This window comes from Pseudophryne corroboree, chromosome 4 (genome assembly GCF_028390025.1).
Source record: "Pseudophryne corroboree isolate aPseCor3 chromosome 4, aPseCor3.hap2, whole genome shotgun sequence".
Classification (NCBI taxonomy): Eukaryota; Metazoa; Chordata; class Amphibia; order Anura; family Myobatrachidae; genus Pseudophryne; species Pseudophryne corroboree.
The window spans coordinates 739,851,351-739,876,760 of record NC_086447.1 but is presented as its reverse complement, the minus strand read 5'-3'; the positions used below and the strand labels follow the sequence as shown (position 1 = coordinate 739,876,760).

General features: G+C 47.9%; 1 protein-coding gene across 4 annotated transcripts in view; it reads right to left on the bottom strand.

The window, feature by feature from the left end:
• The window catches only part of ABHD12 (abhydrolase domain containing 12, lysophospholipase), a 364,140-nt gene that overhangs the window by 58,796 nt on the left and 279,934 nt on the right, over positions 1 to 25,410 (bottom strand). For all 4 annotated transcript variants that reach the window (XR_010176161.1, XM_063918120.1, XM_063918117.1 and 1 more), the window contains one exon: positions 5,699 to 5,828. Coding sequence is in view for 3 of the 4 variants with exons in the window: in XM_063918120.1 (XP_063774190.1) it covers positions 5,699 to 5,828 (130 nt within the window). In the remaining variant the exon portion in view is untranslated. The remainder of the gene's footprint in view (positions 1 to 5,698; positions 5,829 to 25,410) is intronic.

The window sequence follows — 25,410 nt, the reverse complement described above, 5'->3', positions numbered from 1 at the left end:
TCTTCCCTTTCCTCTATCCCTGGGCAGATATGACTCTTATAGGGACGAAAGGACTGAGGCTGAAAAGACGGTGTCTTTTTCTGCAGAGATGTGACTTAGGGTAAAAACCGGTGGATTTTCCAGCAGTTGCCGTGGCCACCAGGTCCCATGGACCGACCCCAAATAACTCCTCCCCTTTATACGGCAATACATCTTTGTGCCGTTTGGAATCTGCATCACCTGACCACTGTCGTGTCCATAAACATCTTCTTGCAGATATGGACATCGCATTTACTCTTGATGCCAGAGTGCAAATATCCCTCTGCGCATCTCGCATATATAGAAATGCATCCTTTAAATGCTCTATAGTCAATAAAATACTGTCCCTGTCAAGGGTATCAATATTTTTAGTCAGGGAATCCGACCAAGCCACCTCAGCTCTGCACATCCAGGCTGAGGCGATCGCTGGTCGCAGTATAACACCAGCATGTGTGTGTATACTTTTTAGGATATTTTCCAGCCTCCTATCAGCTGGCTCCTTAAGTACGGCCCTATCTGTAGATGGTACCGCCACTTGTTCTAATAAGCATGTGAGCGCCTTATCCACCCTAAGGGGTGTTTCCCAACGCGCCCTAACTTCTGGCGGGAAAGGGTATACCGCCAATAATTTTCTATCGGGGGAAACCCACGCATCATCACACACTTCATTTAATTTATCTGATTCAGGAAAAACTACAGGTAGTTTTTTCACATCCCACATAATACCCTTTTTTGTGGTACTTGTAGTATCAGAAATATGTAACACCTCCTTCATTGCCCTTAACGTGTGGCCCTAAAGGAAAATACGTTTGTTTCTTCACCGTCGCCACTGAAATCAGTGTCCGTGTCTGGGTCTGTGTCGACCGACTGAGGTAAATGGGCGTTTTACAGCCCCTGACGGTGTTTGAGACGCCTGGACAGGTACTAATTTGATCGCCGGCCGTCTCATGTCGTCAACCGGCTTGCAGCGTGTTGACATTATCACGTAATTCCATAAATAAGCCATCCATTCCGGTGTCGACTCCCTAGAGAGTGACATCACCATTACAGGCAATTTGCTCCGCCTCCTCACCAACATTTTCCTCATACATGTCGACACACACGTACCGACATACAGCACACACATAGGGAATGCTCTGATAGAGGACAGGACCCACTAGCCCTTTGGGGAGACAGAGGGAGAGTTTGCCAGCACACACCAAAACGCTATAATTATACAGGGACAACCTTTATATAAGTGTTCCTCCCTTATAGCATTTAATATATATTCATATCGCCAAATCAGTGCCCCCCCTCTCTGTTTTAACCCTGTTTCTGTAGTGCAGTGCAGGGGAGAGCATGGGAGCCTTCCCACCAGCATTTCTGTGAGGGAAAATGGCGCTGTGTGCTGAGGAGAATAGGCCCCGCCCCCTTTTCGGCGGGCTTCTTCTCCGGAGTTTGTGATATCTGGCAGGGGTTAAATACATCCATATAGCCTCAAGGGCTATATGTGATGTATTTTTCGCCATACAGGTATTATACATTGCTGCCCAGGGCGCCCCCCCCCCCGCGCCCTGCACCCTCCGTGACCGCTGTGTGAAGTGTGCTGACAACAATGGCGCACAGCTGCAGTGCTGTGCGCTACCTGATGAAGACTGAAAGTCTTCTGCCGCCTGGTTCCGGACCTCTTCAATCTTCAGCATCTGCAAGGGGGGTCGGCGGCGCGGCTCCGGGACGAACCCCAGGGCGAGACCTGTGTTCCGACTCCCTCTGGAGCTAATGGTGTCCAGTAGCCTAAGAAGCCAATCCATCCTGCACGCAGGTGAGTTCACTTCTCTCCCCTAAGTCCCTCGTAGCAGTGAGCCTGTTGCCAGCAGGACTCACTGAAAATAAAGAACCTAAAAACTTTTTCTAAGCAACTCTTTAAGAGAGCCACCTAGATTGCACCCTGCTCGGACGGGAACAAAAACCTAACTGAGGCTTGGAGGAGGGTCATAGGGGGAGGAGCCAGTACACACCATGTGATCCTAAAAGCTTACTTTTTGTGCCCTGTCTCCTGCGGAGCCGCTAATCCCCATGGTCCTGACGGAGTCCCCAGCATCCACTAGGACGTTAGAGAAAATACGTTTGTTTCATCACCGTCGACACTAGATTCAGTGTCTGTGTCTGGGTCTGTGTCGACCGACTGAGGTAAAGGGCGCTTTACAGCCCCTGACGGTGTCTGAGACGCCTGGGCAGGTACTAACTGGTTTGCCGGCCGTCTCATGTCGTCAACTGATTTTTGTAATATGCTGACATTATCACGTAATTCCATAAACAAAGCCATCCATTCCGGTGTCGACTCCCTGGGGGGTGACATCACCATTATCGGCAATTGCTCTGCCTCCACGCCAACATCGTCCTCATACATGTCGACACACACGTACCGACACACAGCAGACACACAGGGAATGCTCTTATCGAAGACAGGACCCCACTAGCCCTTTGGGGAGACAGAGGGAGAGTTTGCCAGCACACACCCAAGCGCTATAATATATATGGGAACAACCCTATATAAGTGTTGTTCCTTTGTCAAAGTCAGAAAAATATCTCTACACACGTTGCCATATTTGCACCGCACACTGGTCCGCGCTGCGCATGCGTACGCTCTCCCGTGAAGGCGCATACCCGCAATAGCGTGCACCCGCGGGCGCACGGTATGCGTATTTACGGTAGAGTTTATGTAGTCGTAGCGTGCGACTCATTCGTTACACATTTTCATAATTAATGTAGTTTATAGATCATGATCCCTTTAATGGTTCCTGAAAGTTTGGTTAATATAGAACGTCCCTGAACGAAGGAATCCCTCTTTGTATTGTACGAAGGGTCTAACAGGAATCATATAGCAGTGTTTGGTACCCATCGGAAGAGTATTTAATTAACAATATTCCGGTGTTGGTTTGGAGCATATTAATCGCTCGTGCGGATAGTTATGGACATAAGAAGTTTATGTCCATTTCTATTATTTACCCATACTCAGGTATGCGGCGGGAAACCCAGTTTCCCACCCACCTGAGCTGTTGGAAATCGTCACAGCCCACCTGTATGAATTACCCAATGACCTTTTGTTATGATGCGAAGCCGAATTCCTGTGTCCAATGGACGACAAGATTGTAGGGACCATTGGATTGCATTGTGTGTGGGGCATAAATAGGCAGGCCGACCACATCCAGCTCTCACTCTTCAACGGTTCTCATTGCTGAAAATCGGGTGCTGGATGTCCAGGCGCATGCGATCGTTTCCCCTTGTGCGTAAGTTTTCTCTCCGTAATCATTATCTTACTGTGAGCCAATTTCTCTCATCTCTTTCCATTTCTCTCTCTCTCTCCTTTCTCTTTTCTCTCACATCTCCCCTAGACTAGTATTGAATTGTATTAGATAGTATTGTATATTGGTTAGGAAGAATCTGTTATATTGTAGTGTATCATTTGTACTGTTATTCTCTTTTACAAGTATATTAGATATAATACAGTTAATAGGCTTTGGACCCTAAACCCGTATCTGTGTATTTCCTATAGTGTTGTGTTCACTTGAGCGTCGGTGACGCTCAAGCAGCTTTGTAGTTAGTCAGGTTACACAAGGTTGCACTTACACCCTGTATTCACATTAAGGTATTCTGTGTATTTCATTGGTAAAAGGTTTAGACATAAAGGTATAGCGTTGTGAGCGTCTGCGCCGCTGGTGATCTCCTCGTGGTCTCGAGCGTCCGCTACGCCATAGCGAATCATTTCTCTAGTCATAGCCAACAACGTGCTGTCCTGTGATCACTGGGCCGTGAGCGAACGTGACGCTTGAGCGTCTCGCCCACAGCTGAGCGATCGTTACGCAACTAGCGTACCCTTACGGTACTTCTTAAGTAAACAGCGTACAGTGTTCTTAGACTTCATTAAGGGTTGTTTATACGACAAAAGAATTTAGTATTGTCACCTTATAGCCGCTTAAATATATAAAAATATCGCCAAAATATGCCCCCCCTCTCTGGTTTACCCTGTTTCTGTAGTGCAGTGCAGGGGAGAGTCCTGGGAGCCTTCCTCACAGCGGAGCTGAGCAGGAAAATGGCGCTGTGTGCTGAGGAGAATAAGCCCCGCCCCCTATTCCGGCGGGCTTTTCTCCCGGAGTTTTAGACATTTGGCATGGGTTAAATACATACATATAGCCTTAATGGCTATATGTGATGTATTCTTTTGCCATAAAAGGTATTATATATTGCTGCCCAGGGCGCCCCCAGCAGCGCCCTGCACCCTCCGTGACCGTCTGGTGTGAAGTGTGTGACAACAATGGCGCACAGCTGCAGTGCTGTGCGCTACCTTCATGAAGACTGAAGAGCCTTCTGCCGCCTGTTTCCGGACCTTCAATCTTCAGCATCTGTAAGGGGGGTCGGCGGCGCGGCTCCGGGACGAACCCCAGGGTGAGACCTGTGTTCCGACTCCCTCTGGAGCTAATGGTGTCCAGTAGCCTAAGAATCCAATCCATCCTGCACGCAGGTGAGTTGAAATTCTCTCCCCTAAGTCCCTCGATGCAGTGAGCCTGTTGCCAGCAGGACTCACTGAAAATAAAAAACCTAAAAAACTTTTTCTAAGCAGCTCTTTAGGAGAGCCACCTAGATTGCACCCTGCTCGGACGGGCACAAAAACCTAACTGAGGCTTGGAGGAGGGTCATAGGGGGAGGAGCCAGTACACACCATGTGATCCTAAAAGCTTACTTTTTGTACCCTGTCTCCTGCGGAGCCGCTATTCCCCATGGTCCTGACGGAGTCCCCAGCATCCACTTAGGACGTTAGAGAAACTAATAAAATCACTTGATTAAAAAAAACAACAAAAAAAAAACATATCCTTTGAACAATAAACATCTACTTGTTTCAAGACTCCTGCATCTGCTTGCCACCAGAATAGTGGCAAGTGCTATTCCATTCTCTGGCTGTTCTGGATTGAGCCCAGTGTCTCCAATCTGACATTCTCTGCCAGCTACTCAGTGCATTCTGGTTCATACCGAGGGACCAATGGAAATTAGCACACGCTACGCAGGATGTGTTGCAGCAGTGTACTCAGGAGTAGGCGGTTCCAGGTACCAGTAGTAGAAGCCTGTGTGGATTGAGCGGTTCCAGATGCTGGTGTAGGAGCCTGGTGGTGGCAGCCAGTTTGCCACCCATTACGCAGTGGGAGAAGTCGACAACATTCTGTTACTGAAAGTGAGAGGCAATCCCTAGGAGTGATGTGGTAAGCCCACTCAGGTTACTCAGGGATGAGTAACCACCCTCTATTCTATCAGTGATAAAACTTTATGAACACCTGGTGGAGTGACGACATCCGGTGACTACAATAAGACTACAATTTCTACTGTATTAAAGCTCTTAGTTTAGACCATTCTTCTACAGTATACATCCTATTAGTGTTTTACTGTTTTTTTTTATAAAATATAGAAAACATCAAAGACTAAATCATAGAGAACTTGGATTGTATGGCTGCAGATTCAAGTAGAGCAAGGTTTAGATCGGTACTTCCAGTTAATGACAAAAAAACTAAATAAAAGCAAGTGTACTTGGAACTATCAAACACAACCAAAGCAATACGTCTAGTTTTATCCTAACAGTCATTTGCTATTCAAGAAATGGATCCCAGTAATGTCTTTACATTTCTTATCAAGGCAAAGGTTTATATTTTACCCAGTGCCCAACGAGTGTCCCCAGATGTAAACTGGGTTGTCTCCACTTCTGGCCTTTATCCAATCAAAGACATGAAGGGCATCATAGGTCATACCAGTCTCTGACGGTGAGCCAACAGAGTCACCCCATCCTGCAAGGCAAAAAAAAAAAAGATATAACTTGTAGCCTTTGGGCAGATGACTACGAATAATTGGTCTGTATGAGTCCAGGCATACATGACAAATCCTCTACTCACAGCTCATACAAATATTTCAAGTTAATAGAAAGAAACTCTAAATGACTAATAGTCAACATGCGTTTTAAAAATAATTTTTAAATATTTTATATATTTTAATAATTTAAATAATCATTCAATGTTACAATAAACCCCTAGGAATGATACATGTCTCAGTGCACAATGAGTGATATTCAACTGTTTTATCGCACCCAAAGTGACAGGAAATCAGGGGGTGGGGGTGGGGTGGTAAGTATTAAATTTTCCCACAATTCACCTTCCCACTCCCAGGGTTGCGAGCTGGAATGCCGACGCCAGCACTTGTTTGTGCACAACTGAAGCAACAATTGAATTGCTCCATCATGCGATCGGCATCTTTCAGCGCCGCGATAAACAACTGAATATTGCACAATGCATGGACTCCACAGAGCTCCAGGTGGGTGGAGTCGGTTTGCGAAGCCGCAAGTTGTATACCTGAATTGGAAGCTATCTTTCAAAAAGGAAACAAAGTGGGACAATGGAGCAAGTGTAGGGAAGAGACAGGAACGCATAAACTTAGCTGGTGAATGGGGTTTCATGGTGCACTGGCACTAGGCAATACGAGTCTGACAAACCAGCACCGACTACAAAACAATTAATTTAGTATAATAATTTAGATGCAAGTGTTTGTAGAGATGTAGATGAGTTGTAGTACAGCCGAGCAGCATGTTTATTTCATTTGTGTCGAGTTGGCAATTCAACAGTTTAAAATGTAACAATGTGTACATAGTAATGAAAGCTAAAAACATGGATTATAAGACAAAAGACTGCATACACCTGATCCCACCCAGGAGACCAAGAATCTGCAGCAAAACAGGTAGTAGTAATAATGACACACTTTGCTATAAAGCGTATGTATCCATTCATTCCATTTAGGAAGGGGGTTTATTTTGAACATCACATCTTTTAACCTCTTCCGAGACCAAAATGTTCACATACAGTAGGTAGATTCCTCCTTTAAAAAGTCACAAATAAGTTATGCAACATAAACGCACAAGGTCCAGGGGTGGAGCGGATTGTGGACTCAATATAAATAAATGAAAGAAGCTATAGGTAATGGTGTAATTAAGTGTGAAGTACATTTCTATCTATGAGGTAAATGTATGATCCATCATTATGGGGGAGAAGCGGTATCAGCGGTATCATTAGTGTGCCAGGAGGACCGAGGCTGAACAACGCACAAGAGCAAGCATTCCCAACCTCAGTCCTCAAGGCACACTAACATTGCAGATATTATTGATATCCAGGTTTCAGCACAGATTGTTAAAACAAAATAACGGAGGTTAAATCACTTGTGCAAAAGCATAAATATCACTAAAACCTGGACTGTTTGGGAATGCCTGCGCTAGGGATTATTTTGTTAAATCGCCAATTAACTTACCAGTATGCTTTTGTAGTTTGGGAGAAAAACAGAGAACCTGAAGAAAACCATGTAAATATGGGAAAACATACACACGCCACACCCAGAAGAATCTGGTCAGAAATAAAACTCCTCACCCCAGCATGGTGAGGCATCAATGCTAGCCACTGTGCTGCCTGCAGTCTCTCCGATAATAAAGGCCATATCCCAGGGACATTGCTGGATTTTAAGCTCTTTACACTCCCAGCCAGGCTCGTTATTATGACACTCATCTCTTCACAGAATGTTCTCTAAACAAATCACCTCAGCAACTTAAAGATTCCCCCCTAACGCACAAGGCAAATCCATGTTGAGATTTAAGGGGTGCAGATATGATTTTCTTTTTCCATGCAGCCCACAAATATTATTTTAAAACTGTGATTTGGATTACATTAATGATGGGTGTGTCCCCCTTCCCCATCTAACTCCACAACTGTCTGCAATTTGTCCTCCCCCCTGCAGAGCAACATGGTTTTACAAGGTTACAAAATAGCACTTTGTAGCGGAATTTGCTCCTAGCTCTATATAAAGGCCAGCAACTACAGATTTCTTTAAAACACCAAAATAACTTCAGAGCTGAGCATCTTCTATTTTACTTCATAGTTTCAAGCCTAGCATTCTGGAATTGGTGCATCTTGAAAGATCAGCTTTCCTTCATCCCCATGAGGAAAAAGGTCATAATGAGCAGATTTATTTTTACCCAGATTGTTTTTAGTCACTCCATAGTCATGCACTGGGATCACATTCTCTCTAGAGAAACATTTCTTGCTAAATCAGCACTGCAGCCATCGCAGAACCATGCAGAAAGATTAGCAGTGGCAACATAGACATATGCAATCAAATACTAGACTAAGTGATTAGCAGATTTTCAGTCATCCGGTCTGTCCTCATGTCTCATCACTAATCACCATAAGGCGACTCTCAGGCTTTAAACTCTGCCCTGCTCACACAGAGGAGTGTAATCATTATTCTCCTACTGTAGTTATTACTTGTTACTGTAACATTGCACTGGGTACAGTGAAAAAGCTTTTGTTCCTGCTATATAAGTATTATCCCAAACATTTTAAGGTATTTGACTAAAGGTCTAATCATCTTCTTGCACACAATCTTTAGTTCTTAGACAATCAGATTAACAGATGGGAACCAGCAGCAGTTCATGAATGTACTAATCTTGTGGGAGATCATGACGCCTTCACAACTGCAGTGTTAAGATGTTACAGGCTGAGAAACAGTGAAAGGGGGTGTAGTATGGGATGCCGGCTCCTAGCAACCAGCACACCGGCGCCAGGAGCCCGACCGCCGGCATACTGACAGCGTGGCGAGCGCAAATGAGCCCCTTGCGAGCTCGCTGTGCTCACCAAGCTGCGGGCACGGTGGCCACGCTATTTTATTCTCCCTCCAGGGGGGCGTGGACCCCCACGAGGGAGAAAAAGTGTCGGTATGCCGGCTGTCGGGATTCCGGCGCTGGTATACTGTGCGCTGGGATCCCGACAGTCGGCATACTGAAGACCACCCGTGAAAGGAGCAGGGTGTCCAACATTATGGTATCAGCCAATAATGCAGAAAGACTGTAGTGTCAAATGCAGCTCTGTATGACATTACATTCATGCATCCAACTAGTCATCACACCAGACGACTGATTACTGTGCCTTGTTATTACCTAACTTTTAAAATAGGAATGCCTGCCTTACTGAGGTGGACAGCCAAAGCAAGCTACAAGTGTATTATCATTGCCTTCCTCCATCCAATGGCTTTTCTACTAGGTATGAGAATTTTGACTTTGATTTTACATCCCACCATAAACTGGCAACTCATATCACCACTGCAATAAGATTCTTTATTGGTGGTTCCCCCGAAGTACCTAGACTAGCAGGGTAACTTACATATAGAGCACAGGAACATCTATGTTCTGCCTTTTAAGACGTTTTGAGAATTATGGGCCCTACACACTTCACGATTGCCAGGCGAGGTGCCCGACGACCGACCGGCGGTGGGGGGTGGTGACGGGTGGAGTGAAGTTTCTTCACTCCCCCCGTCACCCGGCTCCATAGCGGGATACGATTGTTAGGCCGACACAGCTGAGGTAGACAGTCATTAGGTCGACCACTGAAGGTCGACATAAGTTTTTAAATTTTTTTTTTTGACTTTTTCACACTTGACGATCCACGTGGACTACAATTGGGAATGAGCTAAGTGAGGGGACACAGTGCACTAATTGGGATTCCCCGTCACTTTACGAAGAAAACGACACCAAAAAAAGTCCAAAAACCCATGTCGACCCTTTGACCTGTCGACCTAGTACATGTCAACCTAATGACCATGTCGACCTATTGTCCCTGTCTACCTAAGTTGAGTCGACCCAACGACCCATACCCCTCCATAGCAATGCATGCTAATATGGAAGTGATTGTCCATATTGGCTTGCATGTTTAAACGAGCCAGCACCAGCGATAAAAGAGCGCGGGCCGCGCATCGTTCATTGCTGGTGCCTAAACACTGAAAGATATCAATGGTATCTCGTTCATTAATGAACGAGATCGTTCATATCTTTCACTGGTATCGGCCAGTCTGTAAGGGCCACTGGTAGTACAAAATACACAATAAAATAGTCCATGGCTAGCTACAACTCCAGATCTTGCTTGCACCTTTCTGAAAACTGTTAAACCAAGCTTCACTCATTCTGGGACATCAGTCAAAACGGGATCCGGTTAGGATCCCGACAGTCAGAATACTGACCCTGAAATGTAGACAATGCTTGGAATCGGCCAATATATTGTTAACTGATTGGCACAGAAGATGACAAATACATCATTCTGTGTGTATGACCGACCCACGCCGTGTGATAGGTCGGCCGTTCAGCGATTCACCTAGCCGGGCGAATAGTAGAGTAGGAAATGCGAGCAGGACATACCAATGTTGGTGGCTGCGGCACCAACGGCAGTGGTGTCAGTAAGGTGTGTGGGTCTCTTTGGCGCCATAGCGTTCCTTCACTGAATCCCAGGAGAGAGCTGCTTGTGATTGGCTGAGCTGGCTATTTAAAAAAAATTGGCTCAAACACGGCGCCATTTTTTTAAATTCAAGATGGACTCGGTAAGCAAATAGCGGATCACTGCGTCACTCCCCCACCCCCTTGGCCTGGCGATATTAGTCGGCGCGAGACAGGGTGCAGAAAGTACAACAGTGGAGGAAGAGCAAGAAAGTGCTCATGAAAACTTCTGGGTAGGTAGCAGTCAATGCAAAAGAGCTCACATGGCAGCCGCCCCACAGGTGAAGATCACAGAAGAAGTCGGAGGAAGCCCTGGGGTCGTGGCGTGTATGTAAAAGAGCTTAAAGGCCACCACCCCCAGGTGAAAGTGCAATAAAATAAAATATTACAACTGTGTTGTGTGTTTATTTTAAATATTCCCTTTACAGTTGGTCTATAGGTACCAGCAGGGCCTTTATGTTCTGCATGCTGGTACTTGTGGTTCTCCAAGTACCAGTATGCGGGCAGGCTTACTGGGACTTGCAGTCCCACTGTAAAGGACAATATTACTTTATACACTAGCATAAGCTATCGTTTCCAGACTCATCGCCCAGTGGTGCAGGGGATAGCCCTGGGATTCAGCTCAGGCTACCCTGGAAGGCTGGAGTCCCCACTCCCTTAGGAATCCCCAGCTGAGGCTGACCAGTTAGTGGGCATGAATGCTTTGGCAACAGGAAACCGTCAAGTATGTCCCCTGGCTGTGGCATTACTCTCCTTGCTGGTGGAGTCTGGTGCTGGTTCTAGAAATACGGGGGACCCATACTCACCCCACCCACACACATTTCAAGAACCAGGGCTGGCTTCAAGGGCCTGGTTTATTAAATATGGGAGACACCTACGCATTTTATTTATTTCACATATTTTTTTGAACCAGGAGCTTTGGAGAGGGAGTCTCTGGGAGACAGAAGGAGTAGGAAAGCCGTTCCTTTTCCTGTGTGCTCTTTAGAAGGCCAGCCCATTATGTAAATAGCAAGAATATTTGACACATTTCATGACTAAAGGCCCCATCCACTAGTTTGATTTGAGAACTTTTTAACAGATTTCTACACATCTGACCGTAAAATCTGATGCAAAGTGTCACATCGGACAGCTCCTCCAATCAGATGCACGGTCCCGTGTCAGATATGTCTAAGCTACAGATCTTTGGTGCTGCACCAAGTATTTATTTGAATCTGAAGAAATCAGGTGCACCTCGGAGTGGGTTATTTTTTTTTTTTACCTTCAGATGTATTGCATCAGATTCATCTGAAGTGTCACTTGACTGGCATCTCCCTGGCCACTCCCACCCACCACGAGAAAGCTGGCGCGGCAGCAGCATCGGATATATCTGGTGCGATCTGTCGGCACATGCTAGATTGCATCAGATATATCTGAAGTGAATCTAGTGAAAACTTATGCTGCCCATACACTTATGCGATGCCCCGCGACGCGACATCGCGGGGCATCGCACCGGCAGTTCAGGTGCGATGGAATCGCACCTGAACTGACAAAGTGATTACCATGCGATCATGCGATAGATCGCATGGTAATCACGTGATGGGCACGTCACCGCCGAGTGGGAGCGGCCTCCGTCCACTCCCAGCGGGTGCCCATGGACATCGCAGTGCGATATATCTCAAAGCTCTGACCACATCCAGAGACCACATCCCATCGCACATCGCAGTGCGATATATCTCATGTGGGTTTAAAACCACATTTTGAGGAAAGGATTTATTGTTAAACTAAAGTGAGATTCATACCAGCTAACACCTCAAGCATGCCGCACAACGTAGCCTTCAACAGAACACAAGCCAACGGCCTGAACAATTTTAGCAACAGGCTGACTATAAACGTAACACAACATGTGTGTAACCACAACTAATAACTAATAACTGCAGATACAGTACGCACTGGGACGGGCGCCCAGCATCCTCTACGGACTAAAGGGCCCTACTCACTGGCCGACCCGCCGCCGAGCTGCCCGACGGCGGATACGGCCGACGAGCGACCCGGCGGCGGGGGGGGGGCAGTGACGGGGGGAGTGAAGTTTCTTCACTCCCCCCGTCACGCGGCTGCATTGAAGTGCAGGCAAATATGGACGAGATCGTCCATATTGGCCTGCATGCACAGCCGACGGGAGACCAGCGATGAACGAGCGCGGGGCCGCGCATCGTTCATCGCTGGAGTCTCCACACTGAAAGAAATGAACGAGTTCTCGTTCATTTATGAACAAGATCGTTCATATCTTTCAAAAAAACGGCCAGTGTGTAGGGCCTATAAGAGAAAAGGATTTACCGGTAGGTATTTTGGCTGTCACCAAACAAGGCACCACCTTTATATGGTAGAGATTCCATATTTTTCTTGGAGTCAGCATCAGCATTCCATTGGTGAATCCACAATGCTCGCCTAGCTGAGACTGCCATGGCATTGGCTTTTGATCCCAAAAGGCCAATATCTCTCGCAGTTTCCTTTAGGTACGCTGCAGCGTCCTTGACATAACCCAGCGTCAAGAGGATGCTATCCCTATCCATTGTATCTATATCAGATGACAAGTTATCTTCCCAGTTTTCGATAGCACTACTCACCCACGCAGATGCAATGACAGGTCTGAGTAGCGTACCTGTGGTCGCATAAATGGATTTTAACGTAGTTTCTTGCTTACGATCCGCAGGGTCCTTAAGGGCCGGGAGAGCTACCTTTTTAGACAAACGTGATAGGGCCTTGTCTACAATGGGGGGTGACTCCCACTTTTCCCTATCCTCAGAGGGAAACGGATAAGCCACCGGAATCCTTTTGGGAATCAAACTTGCTGTCAGGGCTTTCCCAGACTTTTTCAAATAGAGTGTTCAATTCATGAGAGGGAACAAACGTTATCTCAGGTTTCTTTTCCTTATACATACAGACCCTTTTATCAGGAACAGCAGGGTCCTCAGTGATATGTAATAAATCTTTGACCGCCACAATCATGTACTGAATGCTCTTTGCCAATTTTGGATCTAATCTGGAATCACTATAGTCGACACTGGAATCAGTGTCCGTGTCGGTACCAGTGTCTGCCAACTGGGCAAAAGTAAGTTTTTGTGACCCTGAGGCGTCCTGTACTTGTAATTACACATCCTCCACAGATTTCTTTCATGCCTGGGTCTGAGACTTAGACTTATCTAATCTCTTACTAATAAGAGCCACATTAGCATTCAAAGCATTCAAAACATTTACCCAATCAGGAGTCGGCGGTGTCGACAGAGTCACCCCCACAGCCGTTTGTCTCCCTAATACAGCCTCCTCCTGGGAAGAGCACTCAGCCTCAGACATGTCGACACACGTGTACCAAACACCCACATACACACCGGGCATATAGGGGACAGACCCACAGTAAAATCTGTCAGAGAGACACAGAGGGGATTTGCCAGCTCACAACCCAGCGCCAAATTAACGGGTCTGAAAACACTAACAAATGCCCCAGACCTGTAGCACTTTAAATATCAATTATATTGCACCAAATTATACTGTGCCCCCCCCCCCCCCCCATCCGAGCTGAGCTGTGAGGAAGAAGCTCCGCCCCCTTAATGGCGCACGTCTGTCCCGCTTATTTTAATAAATAATTATACTGGCGGGGGTTAAGACAGTGCCTTGGCACTAATGTCCCCTCTTGCCAGTGGAAATTGAGTATTTTATGCTGCCCAGGGTGCCCCCCTTCCCCGCGCCCTGCAGTGCTGTGTGTGTGGGAGCATGGCGCGCAGCGTTCCATTCGGTGCGCGGTACCTCAGAATGCCGTCACTGAAGAAGAAGTCTTCTTTTCTTCTGCTACTCACCTGTCTTCTGACTTCTGGCTCTGTAAGGGGGTGACGGCAGGCTGTGGGAGTGAGCATCTAGGCGTACCCAGTGATCAGCACCCTCAGGAGCTAATGGTGTCCTGTCAGCCAGAAGTAGAGCCATTGAACTCACTAGAAGTTGGTCATGCTTCTCTCCCCTAAGTCCCACGAAGCAGGGAGACTGTTGCCAGCAGCCTCCCTGAAAATAAAAAACCTAACATAAGTCTTTTTCAGAGAAACTCAGTAGAGCTCCCCTGTAGTGTGTCCAGTCTGCCTGGGCACAATTCTAAAACTGGAGCCTGGAGGAGGGGCATAGAGGGAGGAGCCAGTTCACACCCTTTGAAAGTCTTAAAGTCCCCATGTCTCTTGCGGATCCAGTCTATACCCCATGGTTCTAATGGTGACCCCAGCATTCTCTAGGACGTATGAGAAAATAAGATTTTACTTACCGATAAATCTATTTCTCGTAGTCCGTAGTGGATGCTGGGACTCCGTCAGGACCATGGGGATTAGCGGCTCCGCAGGAGACAGGGCACAAAAATAAAAGCTTTAGGACTAGGTGGTGTGCACTGGCTCCTCCCCCTATGACCCTCCTCCAAGCCTCAGTTAGGATACTGTGCCCGGACGAGCGTACACAATAAGGAAGGATTTTGAATCCCGGGTAAGACTCATACCAGCCACACCAATCACACCGTACAACCTGTGATCTGAACCCAGTTAACAGTATGACAACGTAGGAGCCTCTGAACAGACGGCTCACAACAATAACAACCCGATTTTTTTGTAACAATAACTATGTACAAGTATTGCAGACAATCCGCACTTGGGATGGGCGCCCAGCATCCACTACGGACTACGAGAAATAGATTTATCGGTAAGTAAAATCTTATTTTCTCTGACGTCCTAGTGGATGCTGGGACTCCGTCAGGACCATGGGGATTATACCAAAGCTCCCAAACGGGCGGGAGAGTGCGGATGACTCTGCAGCACCGAATGAGAGAACTCCAGGTCCTCTTTAGCCAGGGTATCAAATTTGTAGAATTTTACAAACGTGTTCTCCCCCGACCACGTAGCTGCTTGGCAGAGTTGTAATGCCGAGACCCCTCGGGCAGCCGCCCAAGATGAGCCCACCTTCCTTGTGGAATGGGCCTTGATAGATTTAGGCTGTGGCAGGCCTGCCACAGAATGTGCAAGTTGAATTGTGCTACAAATCCAACGAGCAATCGTCTGCTTAGAAGCAGGAGCACCCAGCTTGTTGGGTGCATACAGTATAAACAGCGAGTCAGATTTTCTGACTCCAGCCGTCCTTGAAATATATATTTTCAATGCCCTGACAACGTCCAGCAACTTGGAATCCTCCAAATCGCTAGTAGCCGCAGGCACCACAATAGGCTGGTTCAGGTGAAACGCTGAAACCACCTTAGGCAGAAACTGAGGACGCGTCCGCAGTTCTGCCCTGTCCGAATGGAAAATCAGATATGGGCTTTTATACGATAAAGCCGCCAATTCTGACACTCTCCTGGCTGAAGCCAGGGCCAGTAGCATGGTTACTTTCCATGTAAGATATTTCAAATCCACCGATTTGAGTGGCTAAAACCAATGGGATTTGAGAAAATCCAAAACTACATTAAGATCCCACGGAGCCACTGGGGGCACAACCGGGGGCTGTATATGTAGTACTCCTTTTACAAAAGTCTGGACTTCAGGAACTGAAGCCAATTCTTTCTGGAAGAAAATCGACAGGGCCGAAATTTGAACCTTAATGGACCCTAATTTGAGGCCCATAGACAATCCTGTTTGCAGGAAATGTAGGAATCGACCCAGTTGAAATTCCTCCGTCGGGGCCTTCCTGGCCTCACACCACGCAACATATTTTCTCCAAATGCGGTGATAATGTTGTGCAGTCACCTCCTTCCTGGCTTTTACCAGGGTAGGGATGACCTCTTCCGGAATGCCTTTTTCCCTTAGAATTCGGCGTTCAACCGCCATGCCGTCAAACGCAGCCGCGGTAAGTCTTGGAATAGACACGGTCCCTGCTGAAGCAGGTCCCGTCTTAGAGGTAGAGGCCACGGATCTTCCGTGAGCATCTCCTGAAGTTCCGGGTACCAAGTTCTTCTTGGCCAATCCGGAGCCACGAGTATCGTTCTTACTCCCCTTTGCCGTATAATTCTCAGTACTTTTGGTATGAGAGGCAGAGGAGGAAACACATACACTGACTGGAACACCCACGGTGTTACCAGAGCGTCCACAGCTATTGCCTGAGGGTCTCTTGACCTGGCGCAATACCTGTCCAGTTTTTTGTTGAGGCGGGACGCCATCATATCCACCTTTGGTTTTTCCCAACGGTTCACAATCATGTGGAAGACTTCTGGATGAAGTCCCCACTCTCCCGGGTGTAGATCGTGTCTGCTGAGGAAGTCCGCTTCCCAGTTGTCCACTCCCGGAATGAACACTGCTGACAGTGCTATCACATGATCTTCCGCCCAGCGAAGAATCCTTGCAGCTTCTGCCATTGCCCTCCTGCTTCTTGTGCCGCCCTGTCTGTTTACGTGGGCGACTGCCGTGATGTTGTCCGACTGGATCAACACCGGCTGACCCTGAAGCAGGGGTTTTGCCAGGCTTAGAGCATTGTAAATCGCTCTTAGCTCCAGTATATTTATGTGAAGAGACATCTCCAGGCTTGACCACACTCCCTGGAAGTTTCTTCCCTGTGTGACCGCTCCCCAGCCTCTCAGACTGGCATCCGTGGTCACCAGGACCCAGTCCTGTATGCCGAATCTGCGGCCCTCTAACAGATGAGCACTCTGCAACCACCACAGAAGAGACACCCTTGTCCGTGGAGACAAAGTTATCCGCTGATGCATCTGCAGATGCGATCCGGACCATTTGTCCAGCAGATCCCACTGAAAAGTTCGTGCGTGGAATCTGCCGAATGGAATCGCTTCGTAAGAAGCCATCATTTTTCCCAGGACTCTTGTGCATTGATGCACAGACACTTTTCCTGGTTTTAGGAGGTTCCTGACAAGTTCGGATAACTCCCTGGCTTTCTCCTCCGGAAGAAACACCTTTTTCTGAACCGTGTCCAGAATCATTCCCAGGAACAGCAGACGTGTCGTCGGGGTCAATTGAGATTTTGGAAAATTCAGAATCCACCCGTGCTGTTGCAGCACTACTTGGGTTAGTGCTACTACGTCCTCCAGCTGTTCTCTGGACCTTGCCCTTATCAGGAGATCGTCCAAGTAAGGGATAATTAATACGCCTTTTCTTCGCAGAAGAAACATCATTTCGGCCATTACCTTGGTAAAGACCCGAGGTGCCGTGGACAATCCAAACGGCAGCGTCTGAAACTGATAATGACAGTTTTGCACCACGAACCTGAGGTACCCTTGATGTGAAGGGCAAATTGGGACATGCAGGTATGCATCCTTGATGTCCAGGGACACCATAAAGTCCCCTTCTTCCAGATTCGCTATCACTGCTCTGAGTGACTCCATCTTGAACTTGAATTTTTGTATGTACAGGTTCAAAGATTTCAGATTTAGAATAGGTCTTACCGAGCCGTCCGGCTTCGGTACCACAAATAGTGTGGAATAATACCCCTTTCCCTGTTGTAGGAGGGGTACCTTGACTATCACCTGCTGAGAATACAGCTTGTGAATGGCTTCCAATACCGTCGCCCTGTCTGAGGGAGACGTTGGCAGAGCAGACTTTAGGAACCGGCGAGGGGGAGACTTCTCGAATTCCAACCTGTAACCCTGAGATACTACCTGCAGGATCCAGGGGTCCACCTGTGAGTGAGCCCACTGTGCGCTGAAATTCTTGAGTCGACCCCCCACCGCCCCTGAGTCCGCTTGTAAAGCCCCAACGTCATGCTGAGGGCTTTGCAGAAGCCGGGGAGGGCTTCTGCCCCTGGGAGGGAGCTGCTTGGTGCACTCTCTTACCCTTTCCTTTGCCTCGGGGCAGATATGACTGTCCTTTTGCCCGCTTGTTCTTATAGGAACGAAAGGACTGCGGCTGAAAAGACGGTGTCTTTTTCTGTTGGGAGGGGACCTGAGGTAAAAAGGTGGATTTCCCGGCTGTTGCCGTGGCCACCAAATCCGATAGACCGACCCCAAATAATTCCTCCCCTTTATACGGCAATACTTCCATATGCCGTTTGGAATCCGCATCACCTGACCACTGTCGCGTCCATAAACTTCTTCTGGCAGATATGGACATCGCACTTACTCTCGATGCCAGAGTGCAAATATCCCTCTGAGCATCTCGCATATAAAGAAAAGCATCCTTTAATTGCTCTATAGTCAATAAAATACTGTCCCTATCCAGGGTATCAATATTTTCAGTCAGGGAATCCGACCAAACCACCCCAGCACTGCACATCCATGCTGAGGCGATGGCTGGTCGCAGTATAACACCAGTATGAGTGTATATACTTTTCAGGGTAGTTTCCAGCCTCCTATCAGCTGGATCCTTGAGGGCGGCCGTTTCAGGAGACGGTAACGCCACTTGTTTTGATAAGCGTGTGAGTGCCTTATCCACCCTAGGGGGTGTTTCCCAGCGCGCCCTAACCTCTGGCGGGAAAGGATATAATGCCAATAACTTCTTTGAAATTAGCAGTTTTCTATCGGGGTTAACCCACGCTTCATCACACACTTCATTCAATTCCTCTGATTCAGGAAAAACTACAGGTAGTTTTTTCAGACCCCACATAATACCCCTTTTTGTGGTACTTGCAGTATCAGAGATATGCAAAGCCTCCTTCATTGCCGTGATCATATAACGTGTGGCCCTACTGGAAAATACGTTTGTTTCTTCACCGTCGACACTAGATTCGGTGTCCGTGTCTGGGTCTGTGTCGACCGACTGAGGTAAAGGGCGTTTTACAGCCCCTGACGGTGTCTGAGACGCCTGGACAGGTACTAACTGGTTTGCCGGCCGTCTCATGTCGTCAACTGATTTTTGTAACGTGCCGACATTATCACGTAATTCCATAAACAAAGCCATCCATTCCGGTGTCGACTCCCTAGGGGGTGACATCACCATTACCGGCAATTGCTCCGCCTCCACACCAACATCGTCCTCATACATGTCGACACACACGTACCGACACACAGCAGACACACAGGGAATGCTCTTATCGAAGACAGGACCCCACTAGCCCTTTGGGGAGACAGAGGGAGAGTTTGCCAGCACACACCCAAGCGCTATAAATATATAGGAACAACCCTACAGAAGTGTTGTTTCCTTTATAGCAGCTTAATATATCAATATCGCCAAAAAGTGCCCCCCCTCTCTGTTTTTTTACCCTGTTTCTGTAGTGCAGTGCAGGGGAGAGTCCTGGGAGCCTTCCTCGCAGCGGAGCTGTGCAGGAAAATGGCGCTGTGTGCTGAGGAGATAGGCCCCGCCCCCTATTTCGGCGGGCTCTTCTCCCGGTGTTTGTGAGACCTGGCAGGGGTTAAATACATCCATATAGCCCCAGGGGCTATATGTGATGTATGTTTAGCCAGAACAAGGTATTATCATTGCTGCCCAGGGCGCCCCCCCAAATAACTTTTTCTAAGCAGCTCTTTAGGAGAGCCACCTAGATTGCACCCTGCTCGGACGGGCACAAAAACCTAACTGAGGCTTGGAGGAGGGTCATAGGGGGAGGAGCCAGTGCACACCACCTAGTCCTAAAGCTTTTATTTTTGTGCCCTGTCTCCTGCGGAGCCGCTAATCCCCATGGTCCTGACGGAGTCCCAGCATCCACTAGGACGTCAGAGAAATATAGCAGAGAGCACTCCCAGAGGAGGGGCCAAAATGAGCATTGTGGCACAGAACACCTCAGCTGGGTACACACTAGACGATGTGGAAACAATGAGATGGTCCTTCCCGATTTCCCTTGAACTTCCAGACAAGCGATATAGTACATACACACTATGCAATCTTAAAAACGACCGTACAATATATCTTGCATCATTTGGTCATGTGACCGTTAATGATATATCAAGTATATATTTAGGGAGTGCGTACACACTTAACATTATCTTCAAAATCATTCACGATATCTTCTGATCTGACTGCATTGCGGCAAAAGACGCACAAAAGACGCATGGGAGCGTGTGATAGAGAGTACACACTGGCCGATGTGGATTATTTGCAGTTTTCGGATTCGGCCCAACATGACAAATCATCTGATTTATCACCTAGTGTGTACCCAACTTTAGAACATCTATCAGAATAGGTTTTATTATAAAAATAAAAAATCATAAAAGAAATGTAGTGAATGTAGCATTACCCTGGTTTATAAAGCTCCTTGGCTACCAATCAAGGTCACACTACAGGGCACTGCCAATGCAGGCTATCAGAAACAGGAAACATTATAGGACATCGCAGTTTGAGGTGCCAGCTGTCTTCCCCACAAATGACACTTCAATTGATTTATCTAGTGCTCTATCATGTGAAACACAAAGCTTTTCCAAGTGCCTAAAGGAACACAGTTGTGGAAAAAATAAGATTTTACTCACCGGTAAATCTATTTCTCGTAGTCCGTAGTGGATGCTGGGGACTCCGTAAGGACCATGGGGAATAGACGGGCTCCGCAGGAGACTGGGCACTCTAAGAAAGAATTAGGACTACTGGTGTGCACTGGCTCCTCCCTCTATGCCCCTCCTCCAGACCTCAGTTAAGGAAACTGTGCCCGGAAGAGCTGACATTACAAGGAAAGGATTTTGGAATCTAGGGTAAGACTCATACCAGCCACACCAATCACACCGTATAACTTGTGATAACTTACCCAGTTAACAGTATGAACAACAACAGAGCATCAGATCAACCCTGATGCAACTATAACATAACCTTTATGTAAGCAATAACTATATACAAGCATTGCAGAAGTCCGCACTTGGGACGGGCGCCCAGCATCCACTACGGACTACGAGAAATAGATTTACCGGTGAGTAAAATCTTATTTTCTCTAACGTCCTAGTGGATGCTGGGGACTCCGTAAGGACCATGGGGATTATACCAAAGCTCCCAAATGGGCGGGAGAGTGCGGATGACTCTGCAGCACCGAATGGGCAAACACAAGGTCCTCCTCAGCCAGGGTATCAAACTTGTAGAATTTTGCAAAAGTGTTTGAACCTGACCAAGTAGCTGCTCGGCAAAGCTGTAATGCCGAGACCCCTCGGGCAGCCGCTCAAGAAGAGCCCAGTTTCCTTGTGGAATGGGCTTTCACTGATTTTGGATGAGGCACTCCAGCCGCCGAATGAGCCTGCTGAATCGTGTTACAGATCCAGCGAGCAATAGTTTGCTTTGAAGCAGGAGCACCCAGCTTGTTGGATGCATACAGGATAAACAGCGAGTCCGTTTTCCTGACTCCAGCCGTTCTGGCTACATAAATCTTCAAAGCCCTGACTACATTTAGTAACTTGGAATCCTCCAAGTCACGAGTAGCCGCAGGCACCACAATAAGTTGGTTCAAATGAAAGGATGACACCACCTTTGGTAGAAATTGCGGACGAGTCCGTAATTCTGCCCTGTCCATATGGAAAACCAGATAGGGGCTTTTACATGACAAAGCCGCCAAATCTGACACACGCCTAGCCGGAGCTAAGGCCAATAGCATGACCACCTTCCACGTGAGATATTTTAACTCCACGGTTTTAAGTGGCTCAAACCAGTGTGATTTCAGGAAACTCAACACCACGTTAAGATCCCAAGGTGCCACTGGTGGCACAAAAGGGGCTGAATATGCAGCACTCCCTTTACAAACGTCTGAACTTCAGGAAGAGAAGCCAGTTCCTTTTGAAAGAAAATGGATAGGGCTGAAATCTGGACCTTAATGGACCCCAATTTTAAGCCCAAAGTCACTCCCGACTGTAGGAAGTGAAGGAAACGGCCCAGCTGGAATTCCTCTGTAGGGGCATTCCTAGCCTCACACCAAGCAACATATTTGCGCCATATACGGTGATAATGCTTAGCCGTCACGTCCTTCCTAGCCTTTATTAGCGTAGGAATAACTTCATCCGGAATGCCTTTTCTGTTAGGATCCGGCTTTCAACCGCCATGCCGTCAAACGCAGCCGCGGTAAGTCTTGGAACAGACAGGGCCCCTGTTGCAACAGATACTGTCTGAGAGGCAAAGGCCATGGGTCCTCTGTGAACATTTCTTGCAGTTCCGGATACCAAGTCCTTCTTGGCCAATCCAGAACAATGAGTATTGTTCTCACTCCTCTATTTCTTACGATTCCCAGCACCTTGGGTATGAGAGGAAGAGGAGGAAACACATAAACCGACTGGAACACCCACGGTGTCACTAGTGCGTCCACAGCTATCGCCTGAGGGTCTCTTGACCTGGCGCAATACATTTGTAGCTTTTTGTTGAGGCGGGACGCCATCATGTCCACCTGTGGCAGTTCCCATCGATATGTAATCTGTGTGAAGACTTCTTGATGAAGTCCCCACTCTCCCGGGTGGAGGTCGTGTCTGCTGAGGAAGTCTGCTTCCCAATTGTCCACTCCCGGAACGAACACTGCTGACAGTGCTTGCACGTGATTCTCCGCCCAGCAAAGAATTCTGGTGGCTTCTGCCATCGCCACCCTGCTTCTTGTGCCGCCCTGGCGGTTTACATGAGCCACTGCGGTGATGTTGTCTGACTGAATCAGCACCGGTTGGTTGCGAAGCAGATGCTCCGCTTGACTCAGGGCGTTGTACATGGCCCTTAGTTCCAGGATATTGATGTGCAGACAAGTCTCCTGACTTGACCACAGCCCTTGGAAGTTTTTTCCCTGAGTGACTGCCCCCCATCCTCGGAGGCTTGCATCCGTGGTCACCAGGACCCAGTCCTGTATGCCGAACCTGCGGCCCTTGAGAAGGTGAGCACTCTGCAGCCACCACAGAAGAGACACCCTGGCCCTGGGGGATAGGCTGATCAACCGATGCATCTGAAGATGCGATCCGGACCACTTGTCCAACTGGTCCCACTGAAAGTTCCTCGCATGGAACCTGCCGAAGGGAATGGCTTCGTAAGACGCTACCATCTTTCCCAGGACTCGCGTGCATTGATGCACGACACCTGTTTTGGTTTTAAGAGGCCTCTGACCAGAGTCACGAGCTCCTGAGCCTTCTCCGCCGGGAGAAAAACCTTCTTCTGGTCTGTGTCCAGAATCATGCCCAGGAAGGGCACGCTATCTGCAGGATCCCTGAGAACAGCTGTTACGACAGGTTACCTTTTGGGCAAACGTGACACCCTAGGGGAAGATTCCCATCGTATCCTGGCCCTAGTGGGGAAAGGATACTGCCTGAGAATTCTTTGTGGGAAACTGCAGTCTCTTGTCTGGAGATTCCCGCTCTTTTTCCTCATGAGAGGAGGGAAATTTACCTCAGCTTTCTTCCCCTTAAACATGTGTACCCTTGTGTCAGGGACAGATGAGTCATCAGTGATATGCAAATCATCTTTTATTACAATAATCATATATTGAATACTTTTCTGCCATTTTGGCTGTAACTTTGCATTATCGTAGTCGACACTGGAGTCAATCTCCGTGTCGATGTCAGTGTTTACTATTTTGGATAGTGAGCATTGAGAGACACTGAAGGTCTCTGCGACAGAGTGACAGACATGGGTAGATTTCCTGTCTGTTCTCTAATCTTTTGTGCAATAAATTCACCTTAGCACTTAATTACACATATCGGCGTTGTCGACGGAGACACCCTCTCACACACATTTGCTCTATCTCCTCCTTAGGGGAGACTTTTACCTCAGACATGTTGACACACACGTACCGACACACCACACACACAGGGGATGCTCTATTTGAAGACAGTTCCCCCACAAGGCCCTTTGGAGAGACAGAGAGAGAGTATGCCAGCACACACCCCAGTGCTATATGACCCAGGAATCACACAGTAACGTAGTGTTAACCCAGTAGCTGCTGTATATATTGTTTTTACGCCAATTTATGTGCCCCCCCCCCCTCTCTTTTCACCCTCTTCTTCTGCAGGGGAGAGACTGGGGAGCTTCCTCTCAGCGGAGCTGTGGAGAGAAAATGGCGCTGGTGAGTGCTGAGGAAGAAGCCCCGCCCCCTCAGCGGCGGGCTTCTGTCCCGCGATTTTGTGTAAAAATAATGGCGGGGGCTCATGCATATTACAATGCCCAGCTGTATATATGCTGCTTTTTGCCAGGAGGTACTCAATTGCTGCCCAGGGCGCCCCCCCCCCCCTGCGCCCTGCACCCTACAGTGACCGAAGTGTGTGGGTTAGTGTGGGAGCAATGGCGCACAGCTGCAGTGCTGTGCGCTACCTCATATGAAGACAGGAGTCTTCTGACGCCGATTTTGAAGTCCTCTTGCTTCAACCCGCCGGCTTCTGTCTTCTGGCTCTGCGAGGGGGACGGCGGCGCGGCTCCGGGAACGGACGACCAAGGTTAGGTTCCTGTGTTCGATCCCTCTGGAACTAATGGTGTCCAGTAGCCTAAGAAGCGCAACCTAGCCGCAGTTAGTAGGTTTGCTTCTCTCCCCTCAGTCCCACGTAGCAGAGTCTGTTGCCAGCAGAAGCTCTCTGAAAATAAAAAAAACCTAACTAAAATACCTTCTTAATAGCAAGCTCAGGAGAGCTCACTAAAATGCACCCAGCTCCTTCCGGGCACAGATTCTTACTGAGGTCTGGAGGAGGGGCATAGAGGGAGGAGCCAGTGCACACCAGTAGTCCTAATTCTTTCTTAGAGTGCCCAGTCTCCTGCGGAGCCCGTTTATTCCCCAAGGTCCTTACGGAGTCCCCAGCATCCACTAGGACGTTAGAGAAATACCATACACTCCCTGCAAAATGCATTTTACTGTAGTTTTATATAGGATAGCACAGAAACACAAGTGAGCAAACTAAACGTAAATTAGAAAGCACACAATTGACACAAAACAGAAACAGATTTTTTTTTAGATTAACAACTATAAATTATCTGCATACACATTAAACCAGTGGCGGAACTTGCGAGTGTTGGGCCTTGGTGCAAAAATATGCTATGGGCCTCCCTCTTCTGCCCGAGAAGAGGCAATGAGTGATGGAGAGAGGCAGTGTGTGGCAGGGTGAGTCAGTGGATAGCAGGGGTAGGCAGTGGGTGATTGGGGAGGTAGTGCCTAATAGGACAAAGCAGAGGTTGACAGGTATAGGCAGTGGTGGACTAGGAGAAGCAATGGGTGACAGAGAGAGGCTGTTGTGATAGCAGGAGGAAGGGGTACTGACAGGGAAAGGCAATGAGTGACTAGGAAGA